General features: G+C 49.7%; 1 protein-coding gene across 2 annotated transcripts in view; it reads right to left on the reverse strand.

The window, feature by feature from the left end:
* Positions 1–692: 692 nt before the first annotated feature.
* Positions 693–16,872, reverse strand: part of BCAT1 (branched chain amino acid transaminase 1) — a 66,110-nt gene continuing 49,930 nt past the window's right edge. For both annotated transcript variants that reach the window (XM_075343516.1, XM_075343515.1), the window contains exons 5-11: positions 9,323–9,442; positions 8,698–8,861; positions 8,443–8,585; positions 3,779–3,864; positions 3,567–3,707; positions 3,169–3,237; positions 693–3,024 (exon numbers count right to left, since the gene is read on the reverse strand). In XM_075343516.1, coding sequence (XP_075199631.1) covers positions 2,977–3,024; positions 3,169–3,237; positions 3,567–3,707; positions 3,779–3,864; positions 8,443–8,585; positions 8,698–8,861; positions 9,323–9,442 — 771 coding nt within the window. In that variant the 3' untranslated portion in view covers positions 693–2,976. The remainder of the gene's footprint in view (positions 3,025–3,168; positions 3,238–3,566; positions 3,708–3,778; positions 3,865–8,442; positions 8,586–8,697; positions 8,862–9,322; positions 9,443–16,872) is intronic.

The following is a 16,872-nucleotide window of genomic DNA, read 5'->3' on the forward strand; positions in this document are numbered from 1 at the left end:
GTCCCCCGTTATCAGTGTCGCCCCCCCATTATATAATCACATACAGATGACCACTAGGGGGAAACCATCATCATCTTTCTGGTTTGGGCTGTGGGTCCCCCGTTATCAGTGTCACCCCCCATTATATAATCACATACAGATGACCACTAGGGGGAGACCATCCTTCTGGTTTAGGCTGGGGGTCTCCCGTTATCAGTGTCGCCCCCCCATTATATAATCACATACAGATGACCATTAGGGGGAAACCATCATCATCCTTCTGGTTTGGGCTCGGGGTCCCCCGTTATCAGTGTCGCCCCCCCATTATATAATCACATACAGATGACCACTAGGGGGAAACCATCATCATCTTTCTGGTTTGGGCTCGGGGTCCCCCGTTATCAGTGTCACCCCCCATTATATAATCACATACAGATGACCACTAGGGGGAGACCATCCTTCTGGTTTAGGCTGGGGGTCTCCCGTTATCAGTGTCGCCCCCCCATTATATAATCACATACAGATGACCACTAGGGGGAGACCATCATTATCCTTCTGGTTTGGGCTGTGGGTCCCCCGTTATCAGTGTCACCCCCCATTATATAATCACACACAGATGACCACTAGGGGGAGACCATCCTTCTGGTTTGGGCTGGGGGTCCCCCGTTATCAGTGTCGCCCCCCATTATATAATCACACACACACACACGAGGTTTCTTACACAGATTTATTGCAGAATATTGGGTTTCGCTTTGATTCTTGGTCTCGGATCGTTTCTTTACAACATTTCACAATTTCTACTAATCCCTGAATATAACGATTATAACGACATTTATCCGTCACCATGACGACAATATGGAAGGAAAAGAAAGGAGAGATCTCCGGGGTCCACGACCGCACATAACGGCCATGGATCTGAGCTGCGGCGGGCGGGTTCCTGCCGGGGTGATCGGTGCCACACCGAATACAGAGTTGCATAATGTGGTCGCGGGATCCGGCCGCAGAGCGCGACAATCTCGGGGCCGGGACGCAACAACCCATCACTAACACGCGGCGCGCTCTGCAATAAACGCCATCACGGGGCGCGCGATCCGCGGTAAATCCGATAATCCGGCACCACATGTGAGCCTGTATATCACCACTCCGGAGCAGAGGACCGGATCACGGGTACCGGATCATCAGACGATTCCGGATCATCAGACTCACGCTCCTGACGATTATCATAAACTGATCTTTGGTAATAAAAAAAAAAAGTGGATTGTGAAATACAAAAAAAGAAAAAATTATTACCCTGCAAGGAGCGAGGCGGAACCGGGGGAAACATCGAGTGGCGCTGCACTGATCCTCCAGAGCTGCACTCACAATGTAACAGCAGAACAGCGAGTGCAGCTCTGGAGGACAGGAGATGCCACAGCTCCAGGCCAGTGCAGGGTACGTGACACGCTGCGGATGTTTCCCACCATTGTGCGTAGTTTTGGCTTTTTGTGCTCTTTGGGATATTTTTTTTTTTTTAACTGTAAAAGTACCAGTTGACCTGGATTGAAATGCATTAGTAATGAAAGGGTTAATCTGATTGCACGTTCCCCGGACCCGGTGGGACACGATACGACCGCGGCGCAGGTTAGTGGTTTCCCGGTGCTCAGCGATTGACAGCGTGTACAATTCCTGATAGATAAAAAGCAGCGACGAAGAACGTCACCGCGAGTGACGAGAGGAGGGGGATCTGCGGGGCTGTGAGGTCACGGCGCGGCGCACGGGACAGCGACACATTGTAACGAGTCACAGCACAGAATATACCAAAACTAAGGAAGTCCGGGAGACCCAGACTGGAGGAGGAGGAGGAGGAGGAGATCCCAGGAGTCCCAGACTGAAGGAGGAGAGCCCAGGAGTCCCAGACTGAAGGAGGAGGAGGAGATCCCAGGAGTCCCAGACTGAAGGAGGAGGAGGAGATCCCAGGAGTCCCAGACTGAAGGAGGAGATCCCAGGAGTCCCAGACTGAAGGAGGAGATCCCAGGAGTCCCAGACTGAAGGAGGAGATCCCAGGAGTCCCAGACTGAAGGAGGAGGAGGAGGAGGAGGAGGAGGAGATCCCAAACTGAAGGAGGAGGAGATCCCAGGAGTCCCAGACTGAAGGAGGATGAGGAGGAGGAGATCCCAGACTGAAGGAGGAGGAGATCCCAGACTGAAGGAGGAGGAGATCCCAGGAGTCCCAGACTGAAGGAGGAGGAGATCCCAGGAAGTCCAAACTGAAGAAGGAGGAGGAGGAGGAGATCCCAGGAAGTCCAAACTGAAGAAGGAGGAGGAGATCCCAGGAAGTCCAAACTGAAGGAGGAGGAGGAGATCCCAGGAAGTCCAAACTGAAGGAGGAGGAGGAGGAGGAGGAGGAGGAGGAGATCCCAGGAAGTCCAAACTGAAGGAGGAGGAGGAGATCCCAGGAAGTCCAAACTGAAAGAGGAGGAGGAGATCCCAGGAAGTCCAAACTGAAGGAGGAGAAGATCCCACGAAGTCCAAACTGAAGGAGGAGGAGGAGGAGGAGGAGGAGATCCCAGGAGTCCCAGACTGAAGGAGGAGGAGATCCCGGAAGTCCCAGACTGAAGAAGGAAGAGGAGATCCCGGAAGTCCCAGACTGAAGAAGGAGGAGGAGATCCCAAGAGTCCCAGAGTGAATGATGAGGAGGACATCCCAGGAGTCTCCCGACTGGAGGAGATCCCAGGAGTCCCGACTGGAGGAGGAGATCCCAGGAGTCCCGACTGGAGGAGGAGATCCCAGGAGTCCCGACTGGAGGAGGACATCCCAGGAGTCCCGACTGGAGGAGGAGATCCCAGGAGTCCCGACTGGAGGAGGAGAAGATCTCAGGAATCCCAGACTGAAGGAGGAGAAGATCTCAGGAATCCCAGACTGAAGGAGGAGAAGATCTCAGGAATCCCAGACTGAAGGAGGTGGAGGAGATCTGGGAAGTCTAGACTGAAGGAGGATCTCCACCTCACATGAACAGAAGTTACGGATCTCCCACGAGCACCGGCCACTCGCTCGCTGTCCGGCCGTACTGAAAGAGAAAGACAGACTATTAACAGTGGCACAGAGTATTTCAGGGGGTATATCAATCTTCTGCAGGACAAGGATCTAAGGAAATTCAAAAGTAATGCTCAGTCACATAGTGACCGGGAGACTGGGCTGAGCGTCCCCTCACCTGGATGTCAGTCAGCTCCTTCAGGAATCGGGCGGCCAGCTTGTTCTCATTGGTTGGGATATCCAAGTTCTAGAAAAACACAAAAAAAAATAAAATAAATCCACAGATCTGAGAGAGAAGAGAGCACAGCGCACAAAAAACACCCCTCCCCAATGCCGAAGCCCCCAAGAGAGCCGCCAACCGGGGTGACGGCCACAGTCCCACAAGAGAGACATCAGCCAGGGCGATGGACGTAGCCCCCAAGAGGGCCACCAGCAGTCATCCAAGAGGGCCGCCAGCCGGGGCGACGACCACAGTCCCCCAAGAGGGCCGCCAGCCGGGGCGACAACCGCAGCCCCCAACAGAACTGGCACCCAAGAGCAGACAGATATTAGCGGTCCACAGCAGGCCGCTTTTACCTCGTTCTTGTACAGTATCCTCCCGACTGGACACACCACGCACGCCGTCCCAGCACCGAACATCTCCTTGATGCGATCCTCCTTCACCGCTTTCACCAGAGCAGCCATAGTTAAATATCGCTCCGACACCTTGAACTCCCCCTGCAGGCAGACATCTCATCAGATACAGACACTGGTGAAGCGGCTGAAACCAGAGAGCAATATCAACCTACCCATTTAAGAGCCAGGTCAAGAATGCTGCGCCTGGTGACCCCCGGGAGGATGATGCCATCGAGTGGTGGAGTCGCCAATTCCAACTCTGTCGAGTGAAGGAAGAATAGATTATTACAGAATATAAATTTAGAAAATACACACGGTGCCTTGCAAAAGTATTCACCACCCCCTCTCCTTTGGATGTCTCTATGAGATTTCCACATCTTCCTCAAGGTAGATCTGCTCTGGCTCCTTCCATTAGAGGTTTCTTCTGGTGAGCAGCCATCTTCTCGTCTGACCACAGGTTCTCCGGTGGATTAGGGTCTGGGCTGTGACTCGGCCGCTCCATTTTGCATGTTTCCCCTCACACCCGTCCAGTGCGGCTTTAGCAGTAGCTCCTCTGCCCCATCTCAGATCACCGACAGACAAACAGGTTTTGCTCAGGAATAGTCCTGTATTTCGCAGCACCCATCTTCCCCTCGACTCAGACCATTTTCCCTGTCCCATCCCCATGCCACCACCATGCTTTACTGTGGGGATGGCATTCTTTTGGTGATGAGCAATGTTTGTTGGTGCCAGACATAGCATTTACCATAATGACTAAAAAGTTCAATTTTGGTCTCATTTGACCTCAGCACCTTCCTGTGGGGAGTCTCCCACATGTGTTGGCAACTCAAAACAAGCCTCCAATTTTTGACTAGTAAAGGTTTTTTTCTGGCTATTCTTCCATGAAGGCCGGCTCGATTGAATGTACGGCTTATTGTGGTCATATGGACAGATCTTCCAGTCTCTGCTTGGGAACGCTGCCTTGCTGATTAATGCCCTCCTTGCCTGAGCTGAGAGTTTTGGTGGGCGGCCCTCTCTACTGGTAGGTTTGTTGTGGTACCATGTTCTTTACATTTGATGATCATGGATTTGATGGAGCTCCGAGGATCATCAGAGATTGAGATATTTTTTTTTAGAACCCAACTCTAATTTATGCTTCTAACCACTGTCTTTGACTTGTTTGGAGATCTCCTTGGTCTTCGTGGTGTTGGCTGGACATCTCCTTGGTCTTCGTGGTGTTGGCTGGACATCTCCTTGGTCTTCGTGGTGTTGGCTGGACATCTCCTTGGTCTTCGTGGTGTTGGCTGGACATCTCCTTGGTCTTCGTGGTGTTGGCTGGACATCTCCTTGGTCTTCGTGGTGTTGGCTGGACATCTCCTTGGTCTTCGTGGTGTTGGCTGGACATCTCCTTGGTCTTCGTGGTGTTGGCTGGACATCTCCTTGGTCTTCGTGGTGTTGGCTGGACATCTCCTTGGTCTTCGTGGTGTTGGCTGGACATCTCCTTGGTCTTCGTGGTGTTGGCTGGACATCTCCTTGGTCTTCGTGGTGTTGGCTGGACATCTCCTTGGTCTTCGTGGTGTTGGCTGGACATCTCCTTGGTCTTCGTGGTGTTGGCTGGACATCTCCTTGGTCTTCGTGGTGTTGGCTGGACATCTCCTTGGTCTTCGTGGTGTTGGCTGGACATCTCCTTGGTCTTCGTGGTGTTGGCTGGACATCTCCTTGGTCTTCGTGGTTTTGGCTGGAGATCCTCTTGGTCTTCATGGTGTTGGCTGGAGATCCTCTTGGTCTTCATGGTGTTGGCTGGAGATCCTCTTGGTCTTCGTGGTGTTGGCTGGAGATCCCCTTAGTCTTCGTGTTGTTGGCTGGAGATCCCCTTGATATTTGTGCTGTTGGCTGGAGATCCCCTTGGTCTTCGTGCTGTTGGCTGGAGATCCCCTTGGTCTTCGTGGTGGGGGCTGGACATCTCCTTGGTCTTCGTGGTGTTGGCTGGACATCTCCTTGGTCTTCGTGGTGTTGGCTGGAGATCCTCTTGGTCTTCGTGGTGTTGGCTGGAGATCCCCTTGGTCTTCGTGTTGTTGGCTGGAGATCCCCTTGATCTTTGTACTGTTGGCTGGAGATCCCCTTGTCTTCGTGGTGTGGGCTGGAGAACCCCCTAGCCTTCGTGGTGTTAGCTGGACAGCTCCTTGTTGCGGCACCAACATTTTTTTCAGGGGCTTCATAGCAAAAAGGGGTGAATACATATGAACATGGAAATTTTTATTTATTTTATCCCATAAATTTAATTTTTGCCTACATTTTTGTTCACTTTAACTTAGAGCATTTAGTGCTGAAGCCTCACACACAAATCAGATTGCAAAAATATTTACACAGGTTGCAATGTAACAAGATAGGTAAAAATCCAACAAGTGGGGGGCGAGGTGAATACTTTCACAAGGATAGAGGAATATTATATATCACACACACACGTGCCGGAAAAGCAGCGGGGGGAGGGTGGGGGCACAGAGAGCAGCAACGGGGGGCGGCAGAGAGTGAGAGCATAGAGAGCAGCAGCGGGGGGCCACAGAGAGCAGCAGCGGGGGGGGAAGGGCACACAGAGCAGCGGGGGGGGGGGGGGAGCATGGAGAACAGCATGGGGGGGGGAGGGCACAGAGAGCAGCAGGGGGGGTGGGAGCATAGAGAGCAGCAGCAGGAGGAGGGCACAGAGTAGCCGGGGTGGGAGCATAGAGAGCAGCAGCGGGGGGGGGGGGCACAGAGAGCAGCAGCGGGGGGTGGGAGCATAGAGAGCAGCAGCAGGGGGACGGCACAGAGTAGCAGGGTGGGAGCATAGAGAGCAGCAGCGGGGGGGGGAGCATGGAGAACAGCATGGGGGGGAGGGCACAGAGAGCAGCAGTGGGGGTGGGAACATAGGGAGCAGCAGCAGGGGGAGGGCAGAGAGTAGCAGTGGGGGGCACAGAGAGCAGCAGCGGGGCGGAGGGCACACAGAGCAGCAGGGGGGGGGGAGCATGGAGAACAGCATGGGGGGGAGGGCACAGAGAGCAGCGGGGGGGTGGGAGCATAGAGAGCAGCAGCAGGGGGGGAGCACAGAGAGCAGCAGCAGGGGGGGGAGCATAGAGCAGCAGCGGGGGGGTGGGAGCATAGAGAGCAGCAGCAGGGGGGGAGCACAGAGAGCAGCAGCGAGGGGGGGAGCACAGAGAGCAGCAGCGAGGGGGGGAGCAAAGAGAGCAGCAGCGAGGGGGGAGCACAGAGAGCAGCAGCGAGGGGGGGAGCACAGAGAGCAGCAGCCGGGGGGGAGCACAGAGAGCAGCAGCCGGGGGGGAGCACAGAGAGCAGCAGCCGGGGGGGAGCAGAGAGCAGCAGCAGCAAGGGGAGCATAGAGCAGCAGCAGCAAGGGGAGCATAGAGAGCAGCAGCAAGGGGAGCATAGAGAGCAGCAGCAAGGGGAGCATAGAGAGCAGCAGCAAGGGGAGCATAGAGAGCAGCAGCAAGGGGAGCATAGAGAGCAGCAGCGGGGGAATATCATTAGCAGGAGCAGTGGTAATTTTAGCCCAGCTCTTGATGACACAGCCTTCCTTAGGGCATAAGTTTTAGCGCCCCTGCTGCTGCTGCTGCTTCTGCATTTACACCTGGTAAGACTGGACTTCTAGATCCCGGCTCATTTAACCCTGACCTTGCTGAAGATTAACCCTTAAGCCACCAAGGCAGACGCTTCACAAAATGAGGATTCTCAAACAGAGGGAAAATAAATAATGTTTTTTCTGCAGAGAACGAAATCTGAAGCTTAAATTGGATTTGAGAAGTGATTAGTGTTGTGCGGTGAGCGGCCATCTGTGCCCCTCTGCGCCGGCGGTGCGGCCGGGGGTCCACGAGCCGCTATCAGAGGGGGTTATAGAGGAGAGGAGGTCACCCGCAGAATATTCTGGCCAGTGGTGAGCGGCCATCTGTGCCCCTCTGCGCCGGCGGTGCGGCCGGGGGTCCACGAGCCGCTATCAGAGGGGGTTATACAGGAGAGGAGGCACACGCAGAATATTCCGGCCAGCGGTGAGCGGCCATCTGTGCCCCTCTGCGCCGGCGGTGCGGCCGGGGGTCCATAAGCCGCCATCAGAGGGGGTTATAGAGGAGTAGGGGGCACACGCAGAATATTCCGGCCAGTGGTGAACGGCCATCTGTGCCCCTCTGCGCCGGCGTTGCGGCCGGGGGTCCACGAGCCGCCATCAGAGGGGGTTATAGAGGAGCAGGGGGCACACGCAGAATATTCCGGCCAGTGGTGAACGGCCATCTGTGCCCCTCTGCGCCGGCGGTGCGGCCGGGGGTCCACGAGCCACCATCAGAGGGGGTTATAGAGGAGCAGGGGGCACACGCAGAATATTCCGGCCAGTGGTGAACGGCCATCTGTGCCCCTCTGCGCCGGCGGTGCGGCCGGGGGTCCACGAGCCGCCATCAGAGGGGGTTATACAGGAGAGGAGGCACACGCAGAATATTCCGGCCAGCGGTGAGCGGCCATCTGTGCCCCTCTGCGCCAGGGGTGAGGCCGGGGGTCCACGAGCCGCCATCAGAGGGGGTTATACAGGAGAGGAGGCACACGCAGAATATTCCGGCCAGCGGTGAGCGGCCATCTGTGCCCCTCTGCGCCGGCGGTGCGGCCGGAGGTCCACGAGCCGCCATCAGAGGGGGTTATAGAGGAGAGGAGGCACACGCAGAATATTCCGGCCAGCGGTGCTAGTGTCCTTATCACCATATAATGTGAATTATCCCATCCGCAGTTCTCACAGTGGCCACCAGATGTCAGCACAACCTTACACCTCAGCATCGCTTTACGACCTGCTGTAAAGCACGGTCACATTATTATTTTTTTTTCTTACCGCCGTCTTCATTTGTCCAGAACAGGAAGAGATTCATCGTGCCGACCTCGGTGATCTGCTCGTCCTCGCCGTACAGCCACAGGACCTGCTGACAGCCGTAGCCCTGAGCCTCGTACTGCGCGAACAGGGAGTTCCCGTAATTCCTACAAGAAGAGCACATGAGAGGCTCCTGAGGGTCTCGGGGGAGCACAATCACCCCCCCCCCACTGGGGGCGCTGTATAATAACACGGCGGTCACGTGTCACGAGGACGTACCCTCCGACCTTGCTGTCGCCGGTGCCGCCTTTCCAGGCCCGGATGTATTTGGGGTCGGCCCATAATGAGATCGGGGAGAAGGCTCCGCTGGAGAAGTACGGTCCAACTGGGCTCAGGATGACGTAGATCAGCGCCTTGGAGGGTCTCTTCACCCCCAGAGACGGCTACAAGAGTGAGAGACAGGGACGCGGTAAAGACGAGACCCCCCGACAACTACAAGATCCCCTCCCCCCCCAATCTACAGGGACCCCCGACAACTACAAGACCCCCCAATCTACAGGGATCCCCGACAACTACAAGACCCCCCAATCTACAGGGATCCCCGACAACTACAAGACCCCCCAATCTACAGGGACCCCGACAACTACAAGACCCCCCAATCTACAGGGACCCCGACAACTACAAGACCCCCCCAATCTACAGGGATCCCGACAACTACAAGACCCCCCCAATCTACAGGGATCCATGACAACTACAAGACCCCCCCCCCATCTACAGGGACACCCGACAACTACAAGACCCCCCAATCTACAGGGATCCCCGACAACTACAAGAGCCCCCCAATCTACAGGGACCCCCGACTACTACAAGACCCCCCCAATCTACAGGGATTCCGACCGCTCACCTCAGTACCAATGAAGACGGGCCGGACGTACAGGCTGGCGGCAGACGACTTCGGCACCCACTCTCTGTCCACATCGATCAGCCTCCGGATACAGTCCAGGAGCTCCCGCTTATCGAACGGCTGCAAGATACCAGAGGCAGATATCAGTGACGGAGCGATATAAGAGGGGCTGATATCAGTGACGGAGCGATATAAGAGGGGCTGATATCAGTCACATATGTAATGTCTGGGGTTATATCAGCACTGGAGCATTATAAGAGGGGCTGATATCAGTGACGGAGCGATATAAGAGGGGCTGATATCAGTCACATATGTAATGTCTGGGGTTATATCAGCACTAGAGCATTATAAGAGGGGCTGATATCAGTCACATATGTAATGTCTGGAGGTTATATCAGCACTGGAGCATTATAAGAGGGGCTGATATCAGTCACATATGTAATGTCTGGAGGTTATATCAGCCCTGGAGCATTATAAGAGGGGCTGATATCAGTCACATATGTAATGTCTGGGGTTATATCAGCCCTGGAGCATTATAAGAGGGGCTGATATCAGTCACATATGTAATGTCTGGGGTTATATCAGCACTGGAGCATTATAAGAGGGGCTGATATCAGTCACATATGTAATGTCTGGGGTTATATCAGCACTGGAGCGTTATAAGAGGGGCTGATATCAGTCACATATGTAATGTCTGGAGGTTATATCAGCACTGGAGCGTTATAAGAGGGGCTGATATCAGTCACATATGTAATGTCTGGAGGTTATATCAGCCCTGGAGCATTATAAGAGGGGCTGATATCAGTCACATATGTAATGTCTGGGGTAATATCAGCACTGGAGCGTTATAAGCGGGGCTAATATCAGTCACATATGTAATGTCTGGAGGTTATATCAGCACTGGAGCATTATAAGAGGGGCTGATATCAGTCACATATGTAATGTCTGGGGTTATATCAGCACTGGAGCGTTATAAGAGGGACTGATATCAGTCACATATGTAATGTCTGGGGTTATATCAGCACTGGAGCGTTATAAGAGGGGCTGATATCAGTCACATATGTAATGTCTGGGGTTATATCAGCACTGGAGCGTTATATGAGGGGCTGATATCAGTCACATATGTAATGTCTGGGGTTATATCAGCACTGGAGCATTATAAGAGGGGCTGATATCAGTCACATATGTAATGTCTGGAGGTTATATCAGCACTGGAGCATTATAAGAGGGGCTGATATCAGTCACATATGTAATGTCTGGGGTTATATCAGCACTGGAGCATTATAAGAGGGGCTGATATCAGTCACATATGTAATGTCTGGGGTTATATCAGCACTGGAGCATTATAAGAGGGGCTGATATCAGTCACATATGTAATGTCTGGGGTTATATCAGCACTGGAGCATTATAAGAGGGGCTGATATAGTCACATATGTAATGTCTGGGGTTATATCAGCACTGGAGCATTATAAGAGGGGCTGATATAGTCACATATGTAATGTCTGGGGTTATATCAGTAACGGAGCGATATAAGAGGGGCTGATATCAGTCACATATGTAATGTCTGGGGTTATATCAGCACTGGAGCATTATAAGAGGGGCTGATATAGTCACATATGTAATGTCTGGGGTTATATCAGCACTGGAGCATTATAAGAGGGGCTGATATAGTCACATATGTAATGTCTGGGGTTATATCAGCACTGGAGCGTTATAAGAGGGGCTGATATCAGTCACATATGTAATGTCTGGGGTTATATCAGCACTGGAGCATTATAAGAGGGGCTGATATCAGTCACATATGTAATGTCTGGGGTTATATCAGCACTGGAGCATTATAAGAGGGGCTGATATCAGTCACATATGTAATGTCTGGGGTTATATCAGCGCTGGAGCGTTATAAGAGGGGCTGATATCAGTCACATATGTAATGTCTGGGGTTATATCAGCACTGGAGCATTATAAGAGGGGCTGATATCAGTCACATATGTAATGTCTGGGGTTATATCAGCACTGGAGCATTATAAGAGGGGCTGATATCAGTCACATATGTAATGTCTGGAGGTTATATCAGCACTGGAGCATTATAAGAGGGGCTGATATCAGTCACATATGTAATGTCTGGAGGTTATATCAGCACTGGAGCATTATAAGAGGGGCTGATATCAGTCACATATGTAATGTCTGGAGGTTATATCAGCCCTGGAGCATTATAAGAGGGGCTGATATCAGTCACATATGTAATGTCTGGGGTTATATCAGCACTGTAGCATTATAAGAGGGGCTGATATCAGTCACATATGTAATGTCTGGGGTTATATCAGCACTGGAGCGTTATAAGAGGGGCTGATATCAGTCACATATGTAATGTCTGGAGGTTATATCAGCACTGGAGCATTATAAGAGGGGCTGATATCAGTCACATATGTAATGTCTGGAGGTTATATCAGCCCTGGAGCATTATAAGAGGGGCTGATATCAGTCACATATGTAATGTCTGGGGTTATATCAGCACTGGAGCGTTATAAGCGGGGCTAATATCAGTCACATATGTAATGTCTGGAGGTTATATCAGCACTGGAGCATTATAAGAGGGGCTGATATCAGTCACATATGTAATGTCTGGGGTTATATCAGCACTGGAGCGTTATAAGAGGGGCTGATATCAGTCACATATGTAATGTCTGGGGTTATATCAGCACTGGAGCGTTATAAGAGGGGCTGATATCAGTCACATATGTAATGTCTGGGGTTATATCAGCACTGGAGCGTTATATGAGGGGCTGATATCAGTCACATATGTAATGTCTGGAGGTTATATCAGCACTGGAGCATTATAAGAGGGGCTGATATCAGTCACATATGTAATGTCTGGGGTTATATCAGCACTGGAGCGTTATAAGAGGGGCTGATATCAGTCACATATGTAATGTCTGGGGTTATATCAGCACTGGAGCGTTATAAGAGGGGCTGATATCAGTCACATATGTAATGTCTGGGGTTATATCAGCACTGGAGCGTTATATGAGGGGCTGATATCAGTCACATATGTAATGTCTGGGGTTATATCAGCACTGGAGCATTATAAGAGGGGCTGATATCAGTCACATATGTAATGTCTGGAGGTTATATCAGCACTGGAGCATTATAAGAGGGGCTGATATCAGTCACATATGTAATGTCTGGGGTTATATCAGTAACGGAGCGATATAAGAGGGGCTGATATCAGTCACATATGTAATGTCTGGGGTTATATCAGCACTGGAGCATTATAAAAGGGGCTGATATCAGTCACATATGTAATGTCTGGGGTTATATCAGCACTGGAGCATTATAAGAGGGGCTGATATAGTCACATATGTAATGTCTGGGGTTATATCAGCACTGGAGCGTTATAAGAGGGGCTGATATCAGTCACATATGTAATGTCTGGGGTTATATCAGCGCTGGAGCGTTATAAGAGGGGCTGATATCAGTCACATATGTAATGTCTGGGGTTATATCAGCACTGGAGCATTATAAGAGGGGCTGATATCAGTCACATATGTAATGTCTGGGGTTATATCAGCACTGGAGCATTATAAGAGGGGCTGATATCAGTCACATATGTAATGTCTGGAGGTTATATCAGCACTGGAGCATTATAAGAGGGGCTGATATCAGTCACATATGTAATGTCTGGAGGTTATATCAGCACTGGAGCATTATAAGAGGGGCTGATATCAGTCACATATGTAATGTCTGGAGGTTATATCAGCCCTGGAGCATTATAAGAGGGGCTGATATCAGTCACATATGTAATGTCTGGGGTTATATCAGCACTGGAGCATTATAAGAGGGGCTGATATCAGTCACATATGTAATGTCTGGGGTTATATCAGCACTGGAGCGTTATAAGAGGGGCTGATATCAGTCACATATGTAATGTCTGGGGTTATATCAGCACTGGAGCGTTATAAGAGGGGCTGATATCAGTCACATATGTAATGTCTGGAGGTTATATCAGCCCTGGAGCATTATAAGAGGGGCTGATATCAGTCACATATGTAATGTCTGGGGTTATATCAGCACTGGAGCGTTATAAGCGGGGCTAATATCAGTCACATATGTAATGTCTGGAGGTTATATCAGCACTGGAGCATTATAAGAGGGGCTGATATCAGTCACATATGTAATGTCTGGGGTTATATCAGCACTGGAGCGTTATAAGAGGGGCTGATATCAGTCACATATGTAATGTCTGGGGTTATATCAGCACTGGAGCGTTATATGAGGGGCTGATATCAGTCACATATGTAATGTCTGGGGTTATATCAGCACTGGAGCATTATAAGAGGGGCTGATATCAGTCACATATGTAATGTCTGGAGGTTATATCAGCACTGGAGCATTATAAGAGGGGCTGATATCAGTCACATATGTAATGTCTGGGGTTATATCAGCACTGGAGCGTTATAAGAGGGGCTGATATCAGTCACATATGTAATGTCTGGGGTTATATCAGCACTGGAGCATTATAAGAGGGGCTGATATCAGTCACATATGTAATGTCTGGGGTTATATCAGTACTGAAGCGTTATAAGAGGGGCTGATATCAGTCACATATGTAATGTCTGGGGTTATATCAGCACTGGAGCGTTATAAGAGGGGCTGATATCAGTCACATATGTAATGTCTGGAGGTTATATCAGCACTGGAGCATTATAAGAGGGGCTGATATCAGTCACATATGTAATGTCTGGGGTTATATCAGCACTGGAGCATTATAAGAGGGGCTGATATCAGTCACATATGTAATGTCTGGGGTTATAATCAGTACTGGAGCATTATAAGAGGGGCTGATATCAGTCACATATGTAATGTCTGGAGGTTATATCAGCACTGGAGCGTTATAAGAGGGGCTGATATCAGTCACATATGTAATGTCTGGGGTTATATCAGCACTGGAGCGTTATATGAGGGGCTGATATCAGTCACATATGTAATGTCTGGGGTTATATCAGCACTGGAGCATTATAAGAGGGGCTGATATCAGTCACATATGTAATGTCTGGAGGTTATATCAGCACTGGAGCATTATAAGAGGGGCTGATATCAGTCACATATGTAATGTCTGGGGTTATATCAGCACTGGAGCGTTATAAGAGGGGCTGATATCAGTCACATATGTAATGTCTGGGGTTATATCAGCACTGGAGCGTTATAAGAGGGGCTGATATCAGTCACATATGTAATGTCTGGGGTTATATCAGCACTGGAGCGTTATATGAGGGGCTGATATCAGTCACATATGTAATGTCTGGGGTTATATCAGCACTGGAGCATTATAAGAGGGGCTGATATCAGTCACATATGTAATGTCTGGGGTTATATCAGCACTGGAGCGTTATAAGAGGGGCTGATATCAGTCACATATGTAATTTCTGGGGTTATATCAGCACTGGAGCGTTATAAGAGGGGCTGATATCAGTCACATATGTAATGTCTGGGGTTATATCAGCACTGGAGCGTTATAAGAGGGGCTCATATCAGTCACATATGTAATGTCTGGGGTTATATCAGCACTGGAGCATTATAAGAGGGGCTGATATCAGTCACATATGTAATGTCTGGGGTTATAATCAGTACTGGAGCATTATAAGAGGGGCTGATATCAGTCACATATGTAATGTCTGGAGGTTATATCAGCACTGGAGCGTTATAAGAGGGGCTGATATCAGTCACATATGTAATGTCTGGGGTTATATCAGCACTGGAGCGTTATAAGAGGGGCTGATATCAGTCACATATGTAATGTCTGGAGGTTATATCAGCACTGGAGCGTTATAAGAGGGGCTGATATCAGTCACATATGTAATGTCTGGAGGTTATATCAGCACTGGAGCATTATAAGAGGGGCTGATATCAGTCATATATGTAATGTCTGGGGTTATATCAGCACTGGAGCATTATAAGAGGGGCTGATATCAGTCACATATGTAATGTCTGGAGGTTATATCAGCACTGGAGCGTTATAAGAGGGGCTGATATCAGTCACATATGTAATGTCTGGAGGTTATATCAGCACTGGAGCATTATAAGAGGGGCTGATATCAGTCACATATGTAATGTCTGGAGGTTATATCAGCACTGGAGCATTATAAGAGGGGCTGATATCAGTCACATATGTAATGTCTGGGGTTATATCAGCACTGGAGCGTTATAAGAGGGGCTGATATCAGTCACATGTGTAATGTCTGGGGTTATATCAGCACTGGAGCGTTATAAGAGGGACTGATATCAGTCACATATGTAATGTCTGGGGTTATATCAACACTGGAGCGTTATAAGAGGGGCTGATATCAGTCACATATGTAATGTCTGGAAGTTATATCAGCCCTGGAGCGTTATAAGAGGGGCTGATATCAGTCACATATGTAATGTCTGGAGGTTATATCAGCACTGGAGCATTATAAGAGGGGCTGATATCAGTCACATATGTAATGTCTGGAGGTTATATCAGCACTGGAGCGTTATAAGAGGGGCTGATATCAGTCACATATGTAATGTCTGGGGTTATATCAGCACTAGAGCATTATAAGAGGGGCTGATATCAGTCACATATGTAATGTCTGGGGTTATATCAGCCCTGGAGCGTTATAAGAGGGGCTGATATCAGTCACATATGTAATGTCTGGGTTATATCAGCACTGGAGCATTATAAGAGGGGCTGATATCAGTCACATATGTAATGTCTGGAGGTTATATCATTACTAGAGCATTATAAGAGGGGCTGATATCAGTCACATATGTAATGTCTGGAGGTTATATCAGCACTGGAGCATTATAAGAGGGGCTGATATCAGTCACATATGTAATGTCTGGGGTTATATCAGCACTGGAGCGTTATAAGAGGGACTGATATCAGTCATATATGTAATGTCTGGGGTTATATCAGCACTGGAGCATTATAAGAGGGGCTGATATCAGTCACATATGTAACGTCTGGGGTTATATCAGCACTGGAGCGTTATAAGAGGGACTGATATCAGTCATATATGTAATGTCTGGGGTTATATCAGCACTGGAGCGTTATAAGAGGGGCTGATATCAGTCACATATGTAATGTCTGGAGGTTATATCAGCCCTGGAGCGTTATAAGAGGGGCTGATATCAGTCACATATGTAATGTCTGGAGGTTATATCATTACTAGAGCATTATAAGAGGGGCTGATATCAGTCACATATGTAATGTCTGGAGGTTATATCAGCACTGGAGCATTATAAGAGGGGCTGATATCAGTCACATATGTAATGTCTGGGGTTATATCAGCACTGGAGCGTTATAAGAGGGACTGATATCAGTCACATATGTAATGTCTGGAGGTTATATCAGCACTGGAGCATTATAAGAGGGACTGATATCAGTCACATATGTAATGTCTGGAGGATATATCAGCACTGGAGCATTATAAGAGGGGATGATATCAGTCACATATGTAATGTCTGGGGTTATATCAGCACTGGAGCATTATAAGAGGGGCTGATATCAGTCACGTGTGTAATGTCTG

This window comes from Anomaloglossus baeobatrachus, chromosome 4, assembly GCF_048569485.1.
Source record: "Anomaloglossus baeobatrachus isolate aAnoBae1 chromosome 4, aAnoBae1.hap1, whole genome shotgun sequence".
NCBI lineage: Eukaryota > Metazoa > Chordata > Amphibia > Anura > Aromobatidae > Anomaloglossus > Anomaloglossus baeobatrachus.